The 18704-nt window shown below is 31.9% G+C and overlaps 1 protein-coding gene across 3 annotated transcripts in view; it reads left to right on the top strand.

The window, feature by feature from the left end:
• LOC111030799 (LIM/homeobox protein Awh) overlaps positions 1-12401 on the top strand; it is a 62364-nt gene extending 49963 nt beyond the window's left edge. For all 3 annotated transcript variants that reach the window (XM_022310486.1, XM_022310484.1, XM_022310485.1), the window contains 4 exons: positions 3790-4007; positions 9585-9839; positions 10736-10873; positions 11004-12401. In XM_022310486.1, the coding sequence (XP_022166178.1) occupies positions 3790-4007; positions 9585-9839; positions 10736-10873; positions 11004-11086 (694 nt within the window). In that variant the 3' untranslated portion in view covers positions 11087-12401. The remainder of the gene's footprint in view (positions 1-3789; positions 4008-9584; positions 9840-10735; positions 10874-11003) is intronic.
• Positions 12402-18704: the final 6303 nt, after the last annotated feature.

The following is an 18704-nucleotide window of genomic DNA, read 5'->3' as shown; positions in this document are numbered from 1 at the left end:
TATGACGCACGATATTTTTCTAGTTAATATTCATATACCTATCTATTTAGAACATCTGGGTCTTAAATTAAATAGATACTTACGTTGATACTGAAAATCGTTTTCGATAATTGTTTTTTTAATGAGATATTTTTCTTTTTTTGAGATATAATACGCCTTTGATATTGGCCCACAAAAACTGTCCTCGAAAATCATCACGAGGAGGTATATAATAACTATATGTACATTATTTTGTATAGGAAATTTTACTTTTTTATTTCAGACGTCTATTTAAATAATTATTTTTTATTCGGTGTGCGCTCTAGGCCTCCGCGGATAGGCACTTTCGTACTACATCGTCACTACTCGTACCTATTTATCGTGCATTGTGCAATATATTATTATAGTAACATATTATAGACGGACGCGCCACGCACGTAAAACATATTATACCGAGTTCATATTATAATATTCGATCTAGAAAACCACAACCCGACGGCCGTTCCGCGTACCCACCGACCATTATCTACATAATATTATATAATATATATATATATATATCATTATCATCATTATACACGACCCGTTGGATATTCACACCCGGGCCGGCGGCCTTTATGACATTTGCGAATTGTTTGTTCGGTTAAACGGGTAAAATCGACGTCGAATAATACAATATAATACATATAGGTACGTGTACGTATTTAACGAACGGACGATGGTGGCCTTTGTGCAATTAACTACTACACCGATGCAGTTGACGCGGAAACGTCAAATCGTGTTATGTATATATATATATTGTATTGACTGGTACTGTGTGCGTATAATATTATGTATGTGTGCGGTTCAGAGCACGTCGGCCACGGCGGCTGGACGTCGATTTATGCGATTAACGATTATATCGTATAATTATGTGCGTTCTGCAATCTGCGGGAAACTGCGACGACGACGACGACGACGACGCGGTTGTGTGCGTGCTGGGGTGAAAATTTGAAGGGCTGCGATAGAATTTGCAACGTGTCCGAGTTAGGTTATAATAATATATTATTATAGGTCTATGCGGTTCACTCGATATAGTATATACGTGTATGATACGTACAAGCGATGACAGGCCTTTACAGGCGACCGATATCGAGAGTATAATAATATATACCTATATCGTAACAATCGATTTTCGACTATATCCGTTTTGATGATATGCGTACAATTATTATTGATTTGTACATGTACAAAAACTATTGAAGAAACATGCGGTATTGTATGGAATAATAATCATAAAAATATGCATCAAATTATGCTGTATAATATAAGTGGAATATTATATTATAAGTACCTATGCGATAAATATTAAATATACACATTTTAGCATTTATGTTTAAAACTAAGATTAACCATTATAAAGATAGTTTAAAGGTCTTTTTTCTTTTTTTTCGTTATAACCGACAACGGCGGGGGATCTGCTTTCGCGGCGCAAAGTTTGGTAGCGGTGTCGTATGCTATCTACGCACTGAATACTAGTGTCGTATGCTATCTACANATTTAACGAACGGACGATGGTGGCCTTTGTGCAATTAACTACTACACCGATGCAGTTGACGCGGAAACGTCAAATCGTGTTATGTATATATATATATTGTATTGACTGGTACTGTGTGCGTATAATATTATGTATGTGTGCGGTTCAGAGCACGTCGGCCACGGCGGCTGGACGTCGATTTATGCGATTAACGATTATATCGTATAATTATGTGCGTTCTGCAATCTGCGGGAAACTGCGACGACGACGACGACGCGGTTGTGTGCGTGCTGGGGTGAAAATTTGAAGGGCTGCGATAGAATTTGCAACGTGTCCGAGTTAGGTTATAATAATATATTATTATAGGTCTATGCGGTTCACTCGATATAGTATATATACGTATGATACGTACAAGCGACCGATATCGAGAGTATAATATACCTATATCGTAACAATCGATTTTTGACTATATCCGTTTTGATGATATGCGTACAATTATTATTGATTTGTACATGTACAAAAACTATTGCAGAAACATGCGGTATTGTATGGAATAATAATCATAAAAATATGCATCAAATTATGCTGTAAGAAAATGTGTACTACAGTAAATTATCGACAGCACTATTCAAAATTATCAAGTTTTAACTGAAACAAAGAAGAAATATACGTGGAATATTATATTATAAGTACCTGTGCCATAAATATTAAATATACACATTTTAGCATTTATGTTTAAAACTAAGATTAACCATTAAAGATAGTTTAAAGGTATTTTTTCTTTTTTTTTTTCGTTATAACCGACAACGCCGGGGGATCTGCTTTCGCGGCGCAAAGTTTAAAGGTCCATATGGGTATAAAAGTACATTTTCTATTCTTAATTATGTTCAAATTAATTATTAAGTGACAAGCGATAGTCAATATTTTCTTTGGTGACACTATGACTAATATTTTTAATTTAAAATGATNTATTCTTAATTATGTTCAAATTAATTATTAAGTGACAAGCGATAGTCAATATTTTCTTTGGTGACACTATGACTAATATTTTTAATTTAAAATGATTTTTCGTGTTCAACTCAAGTTGTTCAAGCATAGGTACTTAAAAGAATTATACTGTCCATCAGTAATTGTTTAAATATATTCATTTTTTTTTCAATTCTTAAACACCAATATTACACCGAATATTAAATAGTTCACGATAACTGATCAAAGTTTGAATCGTTTATAAAAGTTGGCATATTGAACGGAGTCAGCTATAGTAAAATATAATATATTATGATTAATTAGTGCGGGCGAGCTTTTAATTCCTGTGAATCGAATCGATATAAGGTTTTAAACTCGAATCGCTTCTATTTATTGCTCGGCTTGCGTATTACCGTGTTTATATACATCTGTGACGATTGGCTACCTACAAGGGCGGCAAATGCTGCTGCAGAGAATGTGTTCCAACTAACATTCATATTGCAGTAAACAATGTAAAACAAATTATAAATTTAAACGTAACGGGAGTTTCCGTTGTCGGAAGACACAAAAAGTGCCAAAGCGAGATGAGCAAAAATTAGTAGTACCAAATCACCAACATTCCATAGATATCTGTGACAAATTTATAATCTGATTTCGATGTAGAGTTTTTATGTTGTAACTATAAGTAACGGATTTAAAAATTCCTAAGCAGAAAAAACTACCGAAAAATGGTTAAAAAAAATAATCGAAAATGCCTTAAAACAATTACTGCGATAACTCCCTTAAAAATACTACAAATTTTGTTTATAGGCACTCAACTGCGCAACCGTTATGAAAACGATGGTTTAACTTTTCTCGTTCTTAACAAGTGCTCACTATCTTAACCAAACTAACAACAATACAAAAACCGAATACTCCGAACTTTGCACACGCAATAAACAGTATACAGGAAATAAATGCGATTGTGATGTATCTCCAACTGCGGACCAGTATAAGTGATTATACTATTATAGTTATTAGTTTGAGTAAAACACCACTCGTCCGCTCCGATAATAGCTGGCTATATGGATGGAAATGTAAAAAAATATTTTATTAAAAGATAAACCATAATAGAATACGCGCAAAGGATTCTTTGGCACTCATTTGGGGCTCATTGGGTATGATTTTATATTAGAGCTACCCATAATGTCCTACTGAACTTGGCGGGAATTATTATTACAATAATTATGTAATTTCAACACCTATATTCGAAGTTTATGTCACGATAATTCACCCGTTTCCGTACGGCGTGCAACTGTAGGTTTAATTTTTCCTTGTTTGTGTTCCAGGAGTTTCGGTACCGTGTGTTCAAAGTGTTCGAAAGGCATTTCCGCTTCGCACTGGGTGCGAAAGGCCAGGGACCACGTTTACCATTTGGCTTGCTTCCGGTGCGACGCTTGCGACCGTCAATTGAACACGGGCGAAGAGTTTGCTCTGCACGAAGGTCGTGTCCTGTGCAAACCTCACTATTTGGACATCGTGGACGGCGGCACCACAAGCTCGTCAGGTACGCCTATATTTTATTATTATTATTATTATTATTGTAGTATTATTGTATTATTGTTAACACAAAAACAAAAAATGTGTTTGCCGGTGATTTTTTTCACCGTTTTGTTACTGTTCGTTCGTCTCATAGTAATAATAAACACATTGAGGGGCCTCGCTTCGGCTATTATTTAAGGGGCTATATTTAGGCAATTTATAATCCCGTCTTAACCGCCCGGGATCTATGTGTTAGTTCAAGTTGTAAATGATTATTAGTGTGAGTGCAATTCTATGCGGACACCACTCTCGTCAAGGCTGAACCCTGACCCCCCTCCCCCAAAATTTCTGGCTAAGGACTTGACTCTCGATGCACATGTCAATAAATCAAAAACATAATAAAATTGGATAGGTATACGAATTTTAGGAAAGCTTACTTATTGTTTTGACAAAACTAAAGATAGTTAACGTTATCTGATTTTGATTCTGAAAAAATATTTGAATTTAGCAGAAAAATGTCTGTAGATGGTATGAAACATTTACCTTTTTTAATTTTGGTTATGATTTGAAAAAGTTCATAATTTGAAATTTATAATCACCGGCGTACAATAGTATAAGATTTAATTTTTAACTTCTATATTCACTGTAGAGTTCAACATTTTTCAGATTGAAAATCGGACACATTAAATCAACTTCAATTGTATCAAAACTAAGGGTCTTCTGAGCTAAAATTGACGGCAATAGCTAGGCCCCTTAAATACTCATATTTACAATTTATACCATCTACATATAATAATATGACCAAGTCGACGTAGAGAGGCTTGAAATAGAATTCGTAGTATAAATGTCTCATTTGAGGCAAATCGATTTCCGTACAACAGTATTGAGCGCATATATAGATAACACGAACACCTGACTGCTCAGTATGATACAATACATAATTAAAGGCAGAGTCGGTCAAAGGCTATAATTTTCACTCACAAACACTATTAATTATAGGTATTATATTGACATCCTGTTTTCAAAATTGGATCTAGGTCACTCAAATTGAGTCCATTTAAGTGCATTAAATAGAACTTTATGGCTGCAAATATACCATAACATTTAAAACAATTTGCAACAATACACAATTATTAAATATGCCTAACCAATTGCAGCTTCGCATAGGGCTTTTTGTATACGGAACTGGAAATTCGGTTCAAAGACAATGTAATTTTCATTCCTCGTGAATGATAGCTATAAAATCGTGGAAAAATACCAAATCGGAATCATACATACCTATTGTTGAAATTGTGTTTTTAATGATTCATATTTCTTTGGAATCGTAGTTCGTTCGAAATATTTTTATGGTTTTGCTTTTTCCGATAATCCCAGGCCCTTTGCGGCCAACACTGGTTTCTTCCACTCTCCTCTGTTACATGCGTCACTTAAGTCTCCATTCTATTGAGGCCTCAGATCAGTAGAGAAAATATTATTGTGTTGATACTTGATGGAACTGTAATGTACTGAATAATATTTTGTCCGAAGCGTATTTTCTCAAAAACTTGTTTTCGAGAAAAATATCTTGTTGGACGTATATATATTATTATTATTGAATTACGGTATAAAGTTCCAGGGAAGTACAATTCCAACAAAATACGTTTCTGAACTTGTACTATTCCGAAAAATTGAGTTTCCATTAAATATGCGGTTCTAAAAATAATGTTTTCCGACAGCGTTTAATCTCCAAACGTATACATTTCCGAGTAAAAATATTTTTCGAAACGAAATACGTTTCCAAGTAATTATTTTTTGAAGTACCTATTTTTCCAAATTTATATAAAGTCTCAGTGGCGGCTCGCAAGTAAATTCATTGGGAAGACTGAAAATTAAAAAAAAAAAAAAATTGAATACAAACAATATAAAAAAAACTTAATTTAATTACTACACGCAGCTATACAATGTGAAATAACTAAATTTAATAGTCTAATACGGACGCACGACACGCTGCAGTTTTCGTGTTTACAGAAAAATACGTGACGACCGCAATGCGAACGGCAAAAACTTTGAATGAGTCTAGTCTCAATGTACTGAATAACATCTATAAAATCTATCCCCGTCCTCCGCCTTGTCATGCATATGAAATTTGTATACATAATAATTGAGTCTTTCGGACGGCAGACTCTCGAACTAGCGCCGCCAGCGACCGTCGTCGTTATCGATATATTTTATATATTGTATTGTTATTGAATGACACTCTTTATTAATGTAAAAATAGAATACAAAATATTATCAATATTAATATCGAAAACCATAATAATTATTTTCAGAATGGATAGAACATAAAAATATTAAATTATAATACAATTTTTTTCAAACTTTTACATTGCGTTCCTACTTTTTATTTTTGTGGGGAGTCGCCGTCTCAAAGACTCCCCTGACGAGCCGCCACTGTAAAGTCTTAAATAAATGCAATTAAAAAAAATATATTTTCCGAATTTCACGTATATAATTTTGTCATCGCAGTTATTATTGCCTGTACAGTTATTCGCTAAAATGACGAAATATATCACCGTTGCCACTATAGCGCCGTCGTATACTTACATTTAACATATTATCGTACGATTGAACTCGCCTGTTTGCCCTTTGATTCCGGTCTGATTTGGTCCAATTAACTACATGTCTTATTGGTGACGCCGCCGTATCCGCTCGTACCAACCCTCCGGCGACCCCGAATGTGCGTTTAATTAGGTCAATCTCGTAGTCTTGTATGCATGTGTGTGTGTGTGTGTGTGTGTGTGTGTGTGTGTGTGTGTCTGGGCGCGCGTTAAGGGTTCGTGATCGGATGGGGTGGTCCCATTGTTTATCCGTCAACCGTGAAATCGCCGCGCCAAATCGAATTTACCCGCGATAATCAAATATTATATAGTTCCGACGATAAAAAATATATATATATGTGCATAAGGTCATATAAGGGAGGAAAAACACCACCCCGTGCGTTTGCTCTGGCCTCGGCCGCCCACAATATATGATGTCATCGCCGCCTTTGCGAAAGAATATATATCGTCTATATTTTCTCTCTCTATATGTATATATACACGGCGTTTTTCTGATTCGATTCCCACCGACGCCGCCTCTGTATAGTCTTTCCATAAAATACGCAGTATACCGAAATCACTAAAAGATCTGTGTAGAATAATATTTCGAACATGTGCATCGCGCATGACATGTACCGTGCTGCCGTCCTATATAGGAATCACGATGATATAATATTGCAGTAAACGAGTTCACGTTCGCGAACGACGATCGCGTCTGCACGTATATTATATCACACTCAACACACACATCACAATAATATTATACAGGACGCAGTTGGTGTTTCTGTGGGTGCCGACCTGTGTGACCTGTATGCATATTGTATAATATGTGTACCTGGCGATTCTACTGAAATGATAAATCACTATAGTTTTCAGTTCTCAGAAAATCTATAATTTTTTTTAAATAATTAAAACTATATTTTTCATTTATAATATTATGTTTATATATAAAATATATCGTAAATACGATTTATATTACAAACAACCGCTTTTATTTGCAAGTCATTTGAGAATTATATCTCTGCATATTTGACGAACATAACACATCACGTCATGCCGGTGAAAGACATATGCGCCAAAATGTGATAAGAAAAAAAAAATCGTACCTTACAAAAGCGCCAAAATGGTATCGTACATAAGCGCCAAAATGAGATGAGAAAAAAAATCGTATTTTACAAAAGCGCCAAAATCGTATCGTATATAAGCGCCAAAATTCTAGGTACCTGTGTGCTACGCAGTGGCGGCTCGTGCCTAGGTGTGCAAGTGTGAGCTCACCACATATATTAATTAGATATAATAGTGAAAATGTATAATAATAATGCATTTATGTATAATAATAAATTAATTTTAACAAATATCTGTTTAACTGTATTTATTATATAAAAAAATTAAATTTTAAAAACAAACAAACGACAATTATTATTATACTCCGAATTAATATTTTTTAAAGTACTTAATATTATTTTCTAAAACTGTATAATCTCAAAATTAAAAATGCTAATAAATATTTTACTAATTACATTTATGCTTAAAACAGACTAATTTTTTTAAAATAAACTTTTGCAATAATTACACACCGCCTACTTTGAACACCACGAGCCGCCACTGGTGCTACGGTTAAAAGATATTAAATAACAGATAATATTATAATTAGAACTATATCGATCAAAAACTCCAAACGTTTAATCTTAATCGATAAATGTATTATTTTACAAAAACTCAACCAATTTATTAAATTTATATTTATTGCATGTATACATACCTATACTCATATTATATTTTAACAATTTATTATTGAACATTTTTTTAATGTAATATATTATATGAAATAAAATATTAAATTTGGCGCAAATGATAGGTCATTATTATACCTTTGGCGCTTATGCCATGTGTTAAGTACAACAGGTATACAATATTAGATTGGCGCTTATGTCATACAAATTTTGGCGCAAATGATAGGTCATTTTTGTACCTTTGGCGCTTATGTCATGTAGCCCGTCATGCGTGCATATTAATTGTTAGGTAATGGCCGACGCGACTTATAATATTTTCACGATTTATACGATGGCATTTTCTTGTTGTTTTTCTTAATCTCTATTACTTTTTGACGCTTTTGCTCTACTGTTTTTCAAACATGGAATATATAGTGTAAATATTTTATTGTATTCCAATTTCCAATATTGTCTTTTAAATTTAACATACATTAGAATTAGTTTTATTTCGGTTTTTTCTTATACGCGTACATATAATACAATATAATAGGTATAAATGTGTAGGTCACCTCATAATATATATATATATATACCGACATGACGTGTTAGTTGACATTTCAATATCAGCAATGTTCATCGCCGAATGCGTGTCTGTTTTATTAAATAAATCGCGTAGAGTACGCATATAGATTTGCGCGCGGTTGGTTATTCAAATCACAGTCGCCGAGGTCGGATATATAATGATTTTATAAAGCGCCCCGAACATCCGGCTGAATCGCGCTCACAAGGGTTAAGTCCTCCTCTGTAATTACGATTCACGATACGTATATATCCTTCAATCACGGGGGCAAATACTTTCGACTGTTGAAATGATCTTCTTCTGGCTTTTGTCCCTACTCCCTGCAAACCGACCTAGCTGCTGCAAGACTCGGCCATTACATTAAACATTACACAATATAATATAATATAAATATTATAATTATAATATACGTGGTGTAATATAGTCACAAAATTAACTATAACATACGATTTTTTAAATATAACATAGTGCGACGGACATTCGAAATGAAACCGAGTTAATTAAAATAGTTATAACAACCGAGTTGTGTAGGTAGGCATACATTTTTGGGGGCAGAGACTGCGGCGGTGAAACTGCTGTTGCTGCTGCGTTAGTCGTGTGATGTTTTAATAGTAAATATAAATATATAATTGTTAAATATTTAAACGAAAATATGACTGGATATGGTATTGTGACGTTTAAATGATATGTATAATAAGTAAAAAATTAATTTTGTCAATTTTTTTTGTCTCCAGAGGGTGGAGATTCGGAAAGTTATCACAGCAAGAATAAAGCGAAACGAGTACGGACCACATTTACCGAAGAACAATTGCAGGTTTTGCAAGCTAATTTCCAATTGGATTCGAACCCCGACGGGCAAGACCTAGAAAGGATAGCGCAAATCACTGGACTGAGCAAAAGAGTTACTCAAGTGTGGTTTCAGAATTCTAGGGCGAGACAAAAAAAGCACTTGCACACCGGAAAAGTGAAAAACACTCCATCCGGATTACGTATGTATTTCGCAACGAGTATTTTAAAATTCAAATATATATTATCATACCTCCCTGGCTAACCTGCATTCGACGACAATATATTCTAACTGTATTCGCCTTTTATGCAAATATCGTAATTTATAAAGCTCGTGATTTTATACAAAATAGTTTAATACTATGTCGTTTACTTGCGCAGTGTAATAGCGTTACAGCCATATTAGAGTTTAACTAGGAGTAGTGAAGGGGAGTGTTAGAAAACCAAAGCTCAAAATTCAAATATAGATTCGAAAGACCCCCCTTCCCTTTTGTCGTAAAAATCAAAATTGTGAACAACGAAATACATTGAGTATTTGTTTTTTATTCTAGATAAGCGCATTTAATATTTTAAAGTCGTATAGTACCTACGCCTAATTGAATACTTTTCAAATATATTAGTTACCAATGACAAATGGTCATTTATTGTAGTATATAATACCTTGATAATTCATCTGATATTTAGGTTTTGGCTGGATCACTGAATCTACTTTGTGACTGGATCGATCTTATTTATGTCTTAATCATCTTCGTACGTACATGGAGAAGAACAAACCTTAGTCTATTTTTTTTTGTACGTCGCTACAACTGTTTCTTAGAAAACAAGAATAACCAATAAATAATATTCTCCATAAACCTCCAAAATATTAATGATGATAATATATACATTATACTTATTATCATGATTATGAATTTTTTTTTTTTGGTAAATTACCCGAGGGGGATAAAGACCTATGTGGGAGGGTTTAGCCCCCTCACCAGATACACCGATGAGATACTAAAGGGTATTTCATTATGGGATATAACATATATACATATATATATTACATGCTCGTTCAGACTAAGATTATAAAACATATTGTCGTTTTGGCATTTTACAGTTCACCATCAACAAAACGGTTCGGAAAACCATTTCAACCGGCACATAAATCTACACCTCACATATTCGTTTCAACAGCCTCCTTCGTCAAACCATTCGCACCAGAGGGGATCTCCTATTTATATACCCCAAAATCCAGGTAAACAAAAACTGTCGATTCTCGACACCGCCGCCGCTGTAATAATAACGACAGTTATAAAAAATATTACTAAAGTGATCAACAACAATGTTTGTAATTTGTACTAACTGTTGCTTAATGTGCGTTACAGCTTCGGAAACGTCGTCCCTAGACGACTTGTCTCAGGATTCCATGATGATGTGTTCGGTGGGCAGGAATAGCGATCCGGTATGAGACGAAGACCGTGGTGGGGCCAACAACCATCCACCACGTTGACGACTTCCGAAACAATAGTTATTGTCGCGAAAAATAATAGCGTAAAAGAATAAAATGTTTTTAAATAATTATTTTTACTGTGATACAATCATATTTGATATTAATTAATGTCTGATTTCCGGATCGAAGCCCGTGTTGCGTTTTAATCCGTTCTTCGAGTTTCGTGTTAGAATCTCTGTGGACGGACAACTTACTCTCCTCGTCACACATGTACAAACACTTAATTATCTTATTCTATTATCATTATTATTATTATTATTATTATTCAGCACGATTTAGTCTGTCGGCCCGCAACTTATGTTAATAATATTCACATAGTTACCATTAGTTAAGCTCGTCAATATATGTAGGCAACAACTACGCGATTTAGCGCCTTCTTGCACTGTACTACCCATCCATGATATATTCGCATCTTTTCACCGTTTCGTATGTTCTTCAAGCTCCACAATATTACTGCAAATGATTCGCTACGACATTTTTTTTTCCGCTGCATAGCCCATTATAAACGGACCTCATAATATTTATCAAAAGCTATGGATTCCGAGTAGGCACTTACTACTTTGTGTGGCTATTTAAATATATTATTATTAATAAATTCAGATAATATATAACACAACACGATTCCAGCGGCTTGATCAAATCCTCCCCAAAACTGCTTCTTCCTCCGTCCGTTACGGTTTTGATGCGTTCCTATATTATAAGCGAATTTTACATTTTCCAAAAGCCACTAAAAATATTTTATTGTTATCTAAATGAAATTAAATGATTTTATTAATTTTTAAGTATCTTTTTATTATATCACAAAAATAGTATCTCACGTATTATTACAATAGTTATTATTATTTTTTTTTTTTACTTTATCGCATACCACACAATGTTATCATTTTAGCAACATTATATTGTAATCCTTTTTAATAATAGACAATTATAGTGTTTATATATTATATTAAATATATCTTATTTGATCAGATCGTGTAGGTGTATTCAGATGCTTGAAATTTGTTATTATTATTATCTTTATTATTATTATTTTTATTATTATTGTCATCATTATCATTGTGAAAATTTGATTTTGTATGGAATGTAAATTTGTAATTTATATATTATATTGTAAATACAAATCCTGGGCCAGCCCAAAATATTCTGCCACCCTAGGCAAATATACCTGATCTGTAACCGCCACCCTCCTCTCCCATCATAATATAGTAATATTATACCTATTTCGTTTACAAAAATGTTTGTACATATATATATATATATATAATGATATGTATCTGAGTGTAAGAATTATTTAGAAATAATATTCAAATAAAATGTACTAAAATATATATATTTATTTACCCTTTTTTCTACCTGTTTACCTATGTATAAAAATTATAATCAGTCATGTAATCAAAAAATATTAAACCAAAATATTATAAATAATTTTAAGTAGGTGTACTGCCATTACCTTTCACCAGTCACCACTTATAATAGTGTATTAAATAATTGTTGTACTCATTGCAGAACGTAACTTCGCCATTATATATATCTGCAGGGATTCCCAAACTGTAGGTTGCCGCATACAAAAGTGGGTCGTCGTTACGATATTTTTGGTTGGGTTGCGTCAAGGTTTGAGGAGGTCCATACAAATGGCAGACGCGGGCAGTGCAGAATCGGTGACAGATACGGTTGAGCAATTTTTCACCCTTTTACCATCCAAAAAGACTACACGATTGCGCATTTTTTACCTTTTTATATTTGAGAAAACAAAACATTGCGCACATAAACATTTTATATTGTTGTTGGATTAAATTATTAAGAATTTAAGAAATCCATCGATATTATAATCAAACTATATTCAGTACCTACATGTACCTAAATATTATATTTCTATACCACATTACCGCGTCGTAATTGTATGGTAGAAAAATGCATTTAACCAATGTACCATAGTTCGGTGGTGCTGAACTTCAAAGAAATCAGTATGATGGCAATATTGACGAATATCAAAATTGAATAGTACCCTAACAACCCACCTACCATTTAATGTACCCAGGCGGAGAACGTAGATAATTCACTATGGCACTCTCCAAACTTGGACATAGGCCATAGGGTCTCTGTACTGATGGCTAGCGAAAAGAGAGCCAAAGTAAAATGAAAAATATGCAAAATAATAACGTACAATTACGTACAATAATGGCAGATTAAATATTATATGGCATGTCTTCACCTATTGTTTGTCATTATATTATGTATTATTTGTACCTACCTGAGGATGCGTTTCACGATAAGACGCGAACTAAAGTTTGGCCACCACTGCTATAGAACACCTGCAATCACGCCCGGTATAATAAACAGTAAAATACTTCAGCTAACGTACAATAAAATGTATAAAATATATTTGTTATATACAAACACTAAGTGTTACAATTCAAATATTTTGTATGTTTTCTACCATGTAAAAAGGTAAAAGTGCGCAATTGTATTATGCATGTGTTATGTGTACCATCAATCGATTGAAGTGTTTTTTTCGGGAACCAATTCGTACACTTTAATTGACCCGGGAACCAATTCCACGTTCTCCGTCCTAATAGGTATATATTTACTATTTTATTATATTTAAACTTCCCTTCACACTTTTCAAGGCTATAAAGGACTGACAGTATTTTTTACTGGCGTGTTTAGAAACTTATTATTATTATTATTATTATAAATAACTCATATGATAATAATATATTTGTCAATCACATTACATAATAAGGTACTCTTTTTTTTTTTTTTTAAACCGTATTACAAATATAATAAAAAATGCACATAATAATACATTTGTCGATCACATTGCATACTGACATATAATACTAATACTAATATACATTACCAATAAACATATATGTACATAAACATAACCTTATTCTAATTTTTGAATAATAGCTATTTTTTTTAAGTATTTGACTAAATCATTATCTATTTCATACTCTAATAATGTTTTTTAATTCTTTCGTCTAATTGTTGGTACATATTTTTTCTCTTTTTACCTTCCATATTTTTTTATTACATAATAATAATCCAATCATTTCTTTGGTACAAATTTTGTCACACAGCACGGCGTCTTAGATATGCAATTTAAATGCACCTACTGTGACATACGATACGTTAGTCGTCCCATCAATGATTAGAGCGTTATTATATTTTTCTTTTTGCTTTACGTTTGTAATTTATATGCATGTATGTATGCAGTGGCATACCCAGAATTTTGGTACAGTTGTTTTGGCTTACTTACGAGAGGCAACTGTGTAGGAACTTCAAACAACAATGTGTTACAAAGCCGTTCGCGATTTACCTTATTAGTTACCTATTTATATGTTATATCACATTTTGGTGCCAACATTTAATTATTACTATATGGCATAAGCCAAAACTAAATTTAAAATTTACTTACAAGCTTTAGGTATTATTAACTAATTGTTTAGTTTTTATTTATAGCATCAAAATGTAACTTCAATCAACAAATGTACATGAAATATTTAAATAATTTTGAGAAGGATTTAACACATTTAATATTTTAATTTTATACGTTTATTTGTATTTTATTTATTTTAATTGTTTCCAGAACTCGAATTGGAGGGGGGGGGGTGCCGAACGGAGCGCACTTTCATTTTTTCATACGTTTCAGTGTTCCTCTTCAATTAGTTAAGCGAGAAACACTAGAAATGCGTCTCCCCGAGAGGTGTCTACTTTTAAATGGTGTATTTGGATTTTGTTTTCATTTATTTCTAGCAAAGTAATGGTTAATTTTTCCTACAGTAGTTTTCAGCAAAAGTGGCCTTCGACAGTGGCGCAACTAGTGACTCTATTTCAGAAAACAGTGGTTCTTCACATTGGCAGGTTATTAATGAGTAATTAATTTAAATTTGCTGTGCTTTGTTCGGCACATGTTTAGTAGCCACTGCGTAAAAAGTAAAAACATCCACCAGTCGCGCTAACGTCGAGGGCCACATTTGATGAAAACTGCTACAGAACACGGTTATCGTCAACGACAGTCAATAATAAGGTACCCATAATACCTACGTTCATAGTTCTTGACTTGTCAAACATATTGTTCATTCATAATTTTACTATAAGAAAAATTAATTAATAGGTACTTGGAAAATAGGTTATATATCGCTGTTGATGACGTTCAATGACTGTACAAAGTATACGTATAAATAGGTATAACACAGTATGGTATTATTTTGTTTTCATAATTTTACTATTCGACGTAATCGTGGAACTAATTTCGAATTCAAAGGCAATGCACTATATTTCTAAAATGTATAATGTTGTGTACATTTTTAATTTGTTACATATATATGGAATTCCTCGCAAGTTACGGTACAATTTATAAGCTATGGAATGGTGTTTTCAGAACTAAAATCAACGTCCGCGTGTCCTCACTTTTTATTCCAATCCGAGCACTGTTTGTTGACCGACGGCACTTTTGATTTTTGAGTACTACAGCACGAAACATGCATATTAAATCATATGATGCATTTGTCTTTACTGTGTCCCGTCAGTACACACAAGTACTTAAAACTATGGTCCAAATTTTGAAAAATAATTGTGCGAATAGATGATAAAATAAACAATGAACATGAACATTCTTAGAATTAAACATATCCACATCACACAATAAATGTACATTTTTTAAAACTAAAAATATTTATAGTAGGTATATTAGGAGGTCAAATGTTTAAGATTTTAAATTGTAGTGATTTGATTTGCATTATTTAGAACTCAAACTAATATAATAATTATAAGCTTTTATCTTGCAAAAATAAAATTGCTTTTAGTTTCTGAGCGGAGCGATGAATGTATTGATTTTACAATGATGTGTGTTTTCAATATTTATTTTTTTGTGTCTGTCATTACGGTTTCAAAGTACTGGTAGGAAAGTGAATCTAGTTGGTGCTTTCGAGAGGTCAACATTTAAAATTGCCAATAGTTTTCAAAAGCGACAGGAAAAATAAACAACAAATTAAGGAAAAACTGGAATTTTTAAGCAAAACCAGTTTTCGAAAAAATTGATTTTGGTTTTAGTATAACTTTAAAAAAAAATGAAAATAAATACATGGCGTTTTCAAAATATTTTGACTTGTGGTGAAGTATTTATAGGCATATGACATTTTCAATTGTTATTTGTTTTTTTTTAAACTTATGTCGATAAAACATTTCTTGCTCCGTCAAAAACCTTGTAAATGTAATACAAGATTTCTCGTAAGTTGTCATTAGTGTAAATTAAAAAAAAGTTGAGCGTAAATACGCAATATTTTTTTATGAGCATTTGAACTTAGAATTTTGACAAAATTCGTAAGAATCACAAAAATTAGCAATTTTTTTTAGTAAAAAAATCATAACATTTTTTTTTATACGTAAGATTTAAAAATTATTTAAGATTCCTTATAAGTTTATCTACCTTTATCATAAAGAAAATTTCTACCAGAAAGTCAAATTAAATATTTATAAGCGTTTGAAGTTGAAATTTGTATAACATTGGATATTCCACTCGATTTCTCTTACAACGATTTTCTATTTTTTGTTGTAATTCAAAATCGAATTACTGTAGACACTTGAAATGTACACAAAATGTTTATTTCATCAATTTATATACTTGTTATAAGTTGTTGACGGACATTTTCAGTTTTCATTTTTTTTTCTATAAATATCAACAAAATTGTATTCTTTAGGTCAAAAAGCATGAAAATTGAATACAAGACTCTTGATAAATTTTTACAATAGCAGTTGAAATTTTTTTTTAAATACATATTCATGATTTTTTTATTATATTAAAGAACAACGTTTATCGTTTATCAATTTGTTGTGATTCGGTCCCAAAACAGCTCAATTGTACATAGGTATGTTTAATATTTTTCAACATCACTGATAATTTAAGAATAATATTAATTCAACTTACCGGCTACCATATTAATAATATTAAAAGTAATAACAATATAAAATATCCTAAACTGACATGCCGTCTCAGCTCAGTGTAGTTTTTCGTATACAATGATTTAATATCATTGAATTCAAATTTAATACCATCTATTACAGCGGCCTTTTAGACTCCTAATGTACAGCAGAGCAACATCCACTTACCCGCTTTTTTATTTAATTTAAATAGATTATAAGTAATAATGTGCTCAACGACCAATGATACATTTTAGCACCAGGAACAAAATGTTAAACTGACCAACGGAACTTCTAAGTACCAAGGTCATACCTCAAATTTGAATTTGAAAAGGTGCGCTTATTTATCAATAAGTTAGGTTATTATGTAAAAAAAAAAATTGTTGACCAACAAAAGGTCAACAACAATATCTGTAGAAAAATATTCTAGAGCCTGTACATTTTATAAATTATTATTATTTTATTATTAATTACATTGCATAAGTTTTTATCAAATAAAAAAAAAGTTATGTTATTGTCATTTTGAGGGACTACACTTTACTGGGAAAAAAACTGAATACATATTGTATGTATAATTGAAAGCATTTCGACCAAAAGTAAGAACAATATATTTTATTGTTTCATAATATCGTAATATATGAATGTTGAAAGCAATACTGCAACTATATATGTATATTAAATGTATTATAATTAGGCACCTACAACTAATATTTCTTTTAATTGTTTTTTATAATACCCTTCTACCGTTTATTAATTTTAGTAAGTTAAGTGAATCGTTTTTTTGGAAAATACACTATACAAAAATGTGAATTTCTTAGGCGATAATAATAACAAATGTAATTACAGTGATTTGCTCATAATAAATTGCATTGTTAAATTCATGCCTCATTTATAAATACATGTGTACATACAAGTTTTATATTTTATATTTATACTGTACATTGAATATTGATTAATTTATAAATTAGGAAAAATTGACCATTTAATGGATAAGCTAAAGAACTCAACCTGCATCCTTCTGTAGATGGACAGCTTGATATTAATATTCTTTTCTTATATAAATCGTTAAATAATTTAATTGATTGTCCTGAATAACTAGCTGAAATGCCTCTTAACATATCTCACCATACTTTGTACAACCACAAAAGCAAAATTATAGTCATTATGCATTTATGCGTCTTTAAATAGAAATTTTGAGTTATTTTTTGATCCAGCAAATTGATAAGTTCTATATTCTCTGATATATTATTTTTATAATTTATAAAATAATTAGGTATCAATCTATCTTTTATTTTCCACATTTATTAAAATAACTACTAGTAAAATGTTATTTGTTTCTATAATTTTAAGATTCTAAGATTTATAAGGGTATTACCTACTAAGTGGTTTTACGATGATACATTGATGCTTGGTATTCCTTTTTTTAACTGTGAACAACTTTTCAAAAAAATACTTGATGTAATAATATATTATGTACCATGGGTATCCATTTTCCAGAATCAAATTTTAGGGGAGTCTAATATTATCTAATATTAATTTTATTGTATTAAGGAAATATTGTAAGAACGATACAAATGAAAAATATGTAGTTATAACAAATTTATAAAGGTATGCAAATTGTTAGCATTTAAATAAAAACAAAATTATTTAA

The sequence above is a fragment of the Myzus persicae genome, unplaced genomic scaffold, assembly GCF_001856785.1.
Source record: "Myzus persicae strain clone G006 unplaced genomic scaffold, MPER_G0061.0, whole genome shotgun sequence".
NCBI classification, from domain to species: Eukaryota; Metazoa; Arthropoda; class Insecta; order Hemiptera; family Aphididae; genus Myzus; species Myzus persicae.
This window is presented reverse-complemented; position numbering and strand designations above follow the sequence as displayed.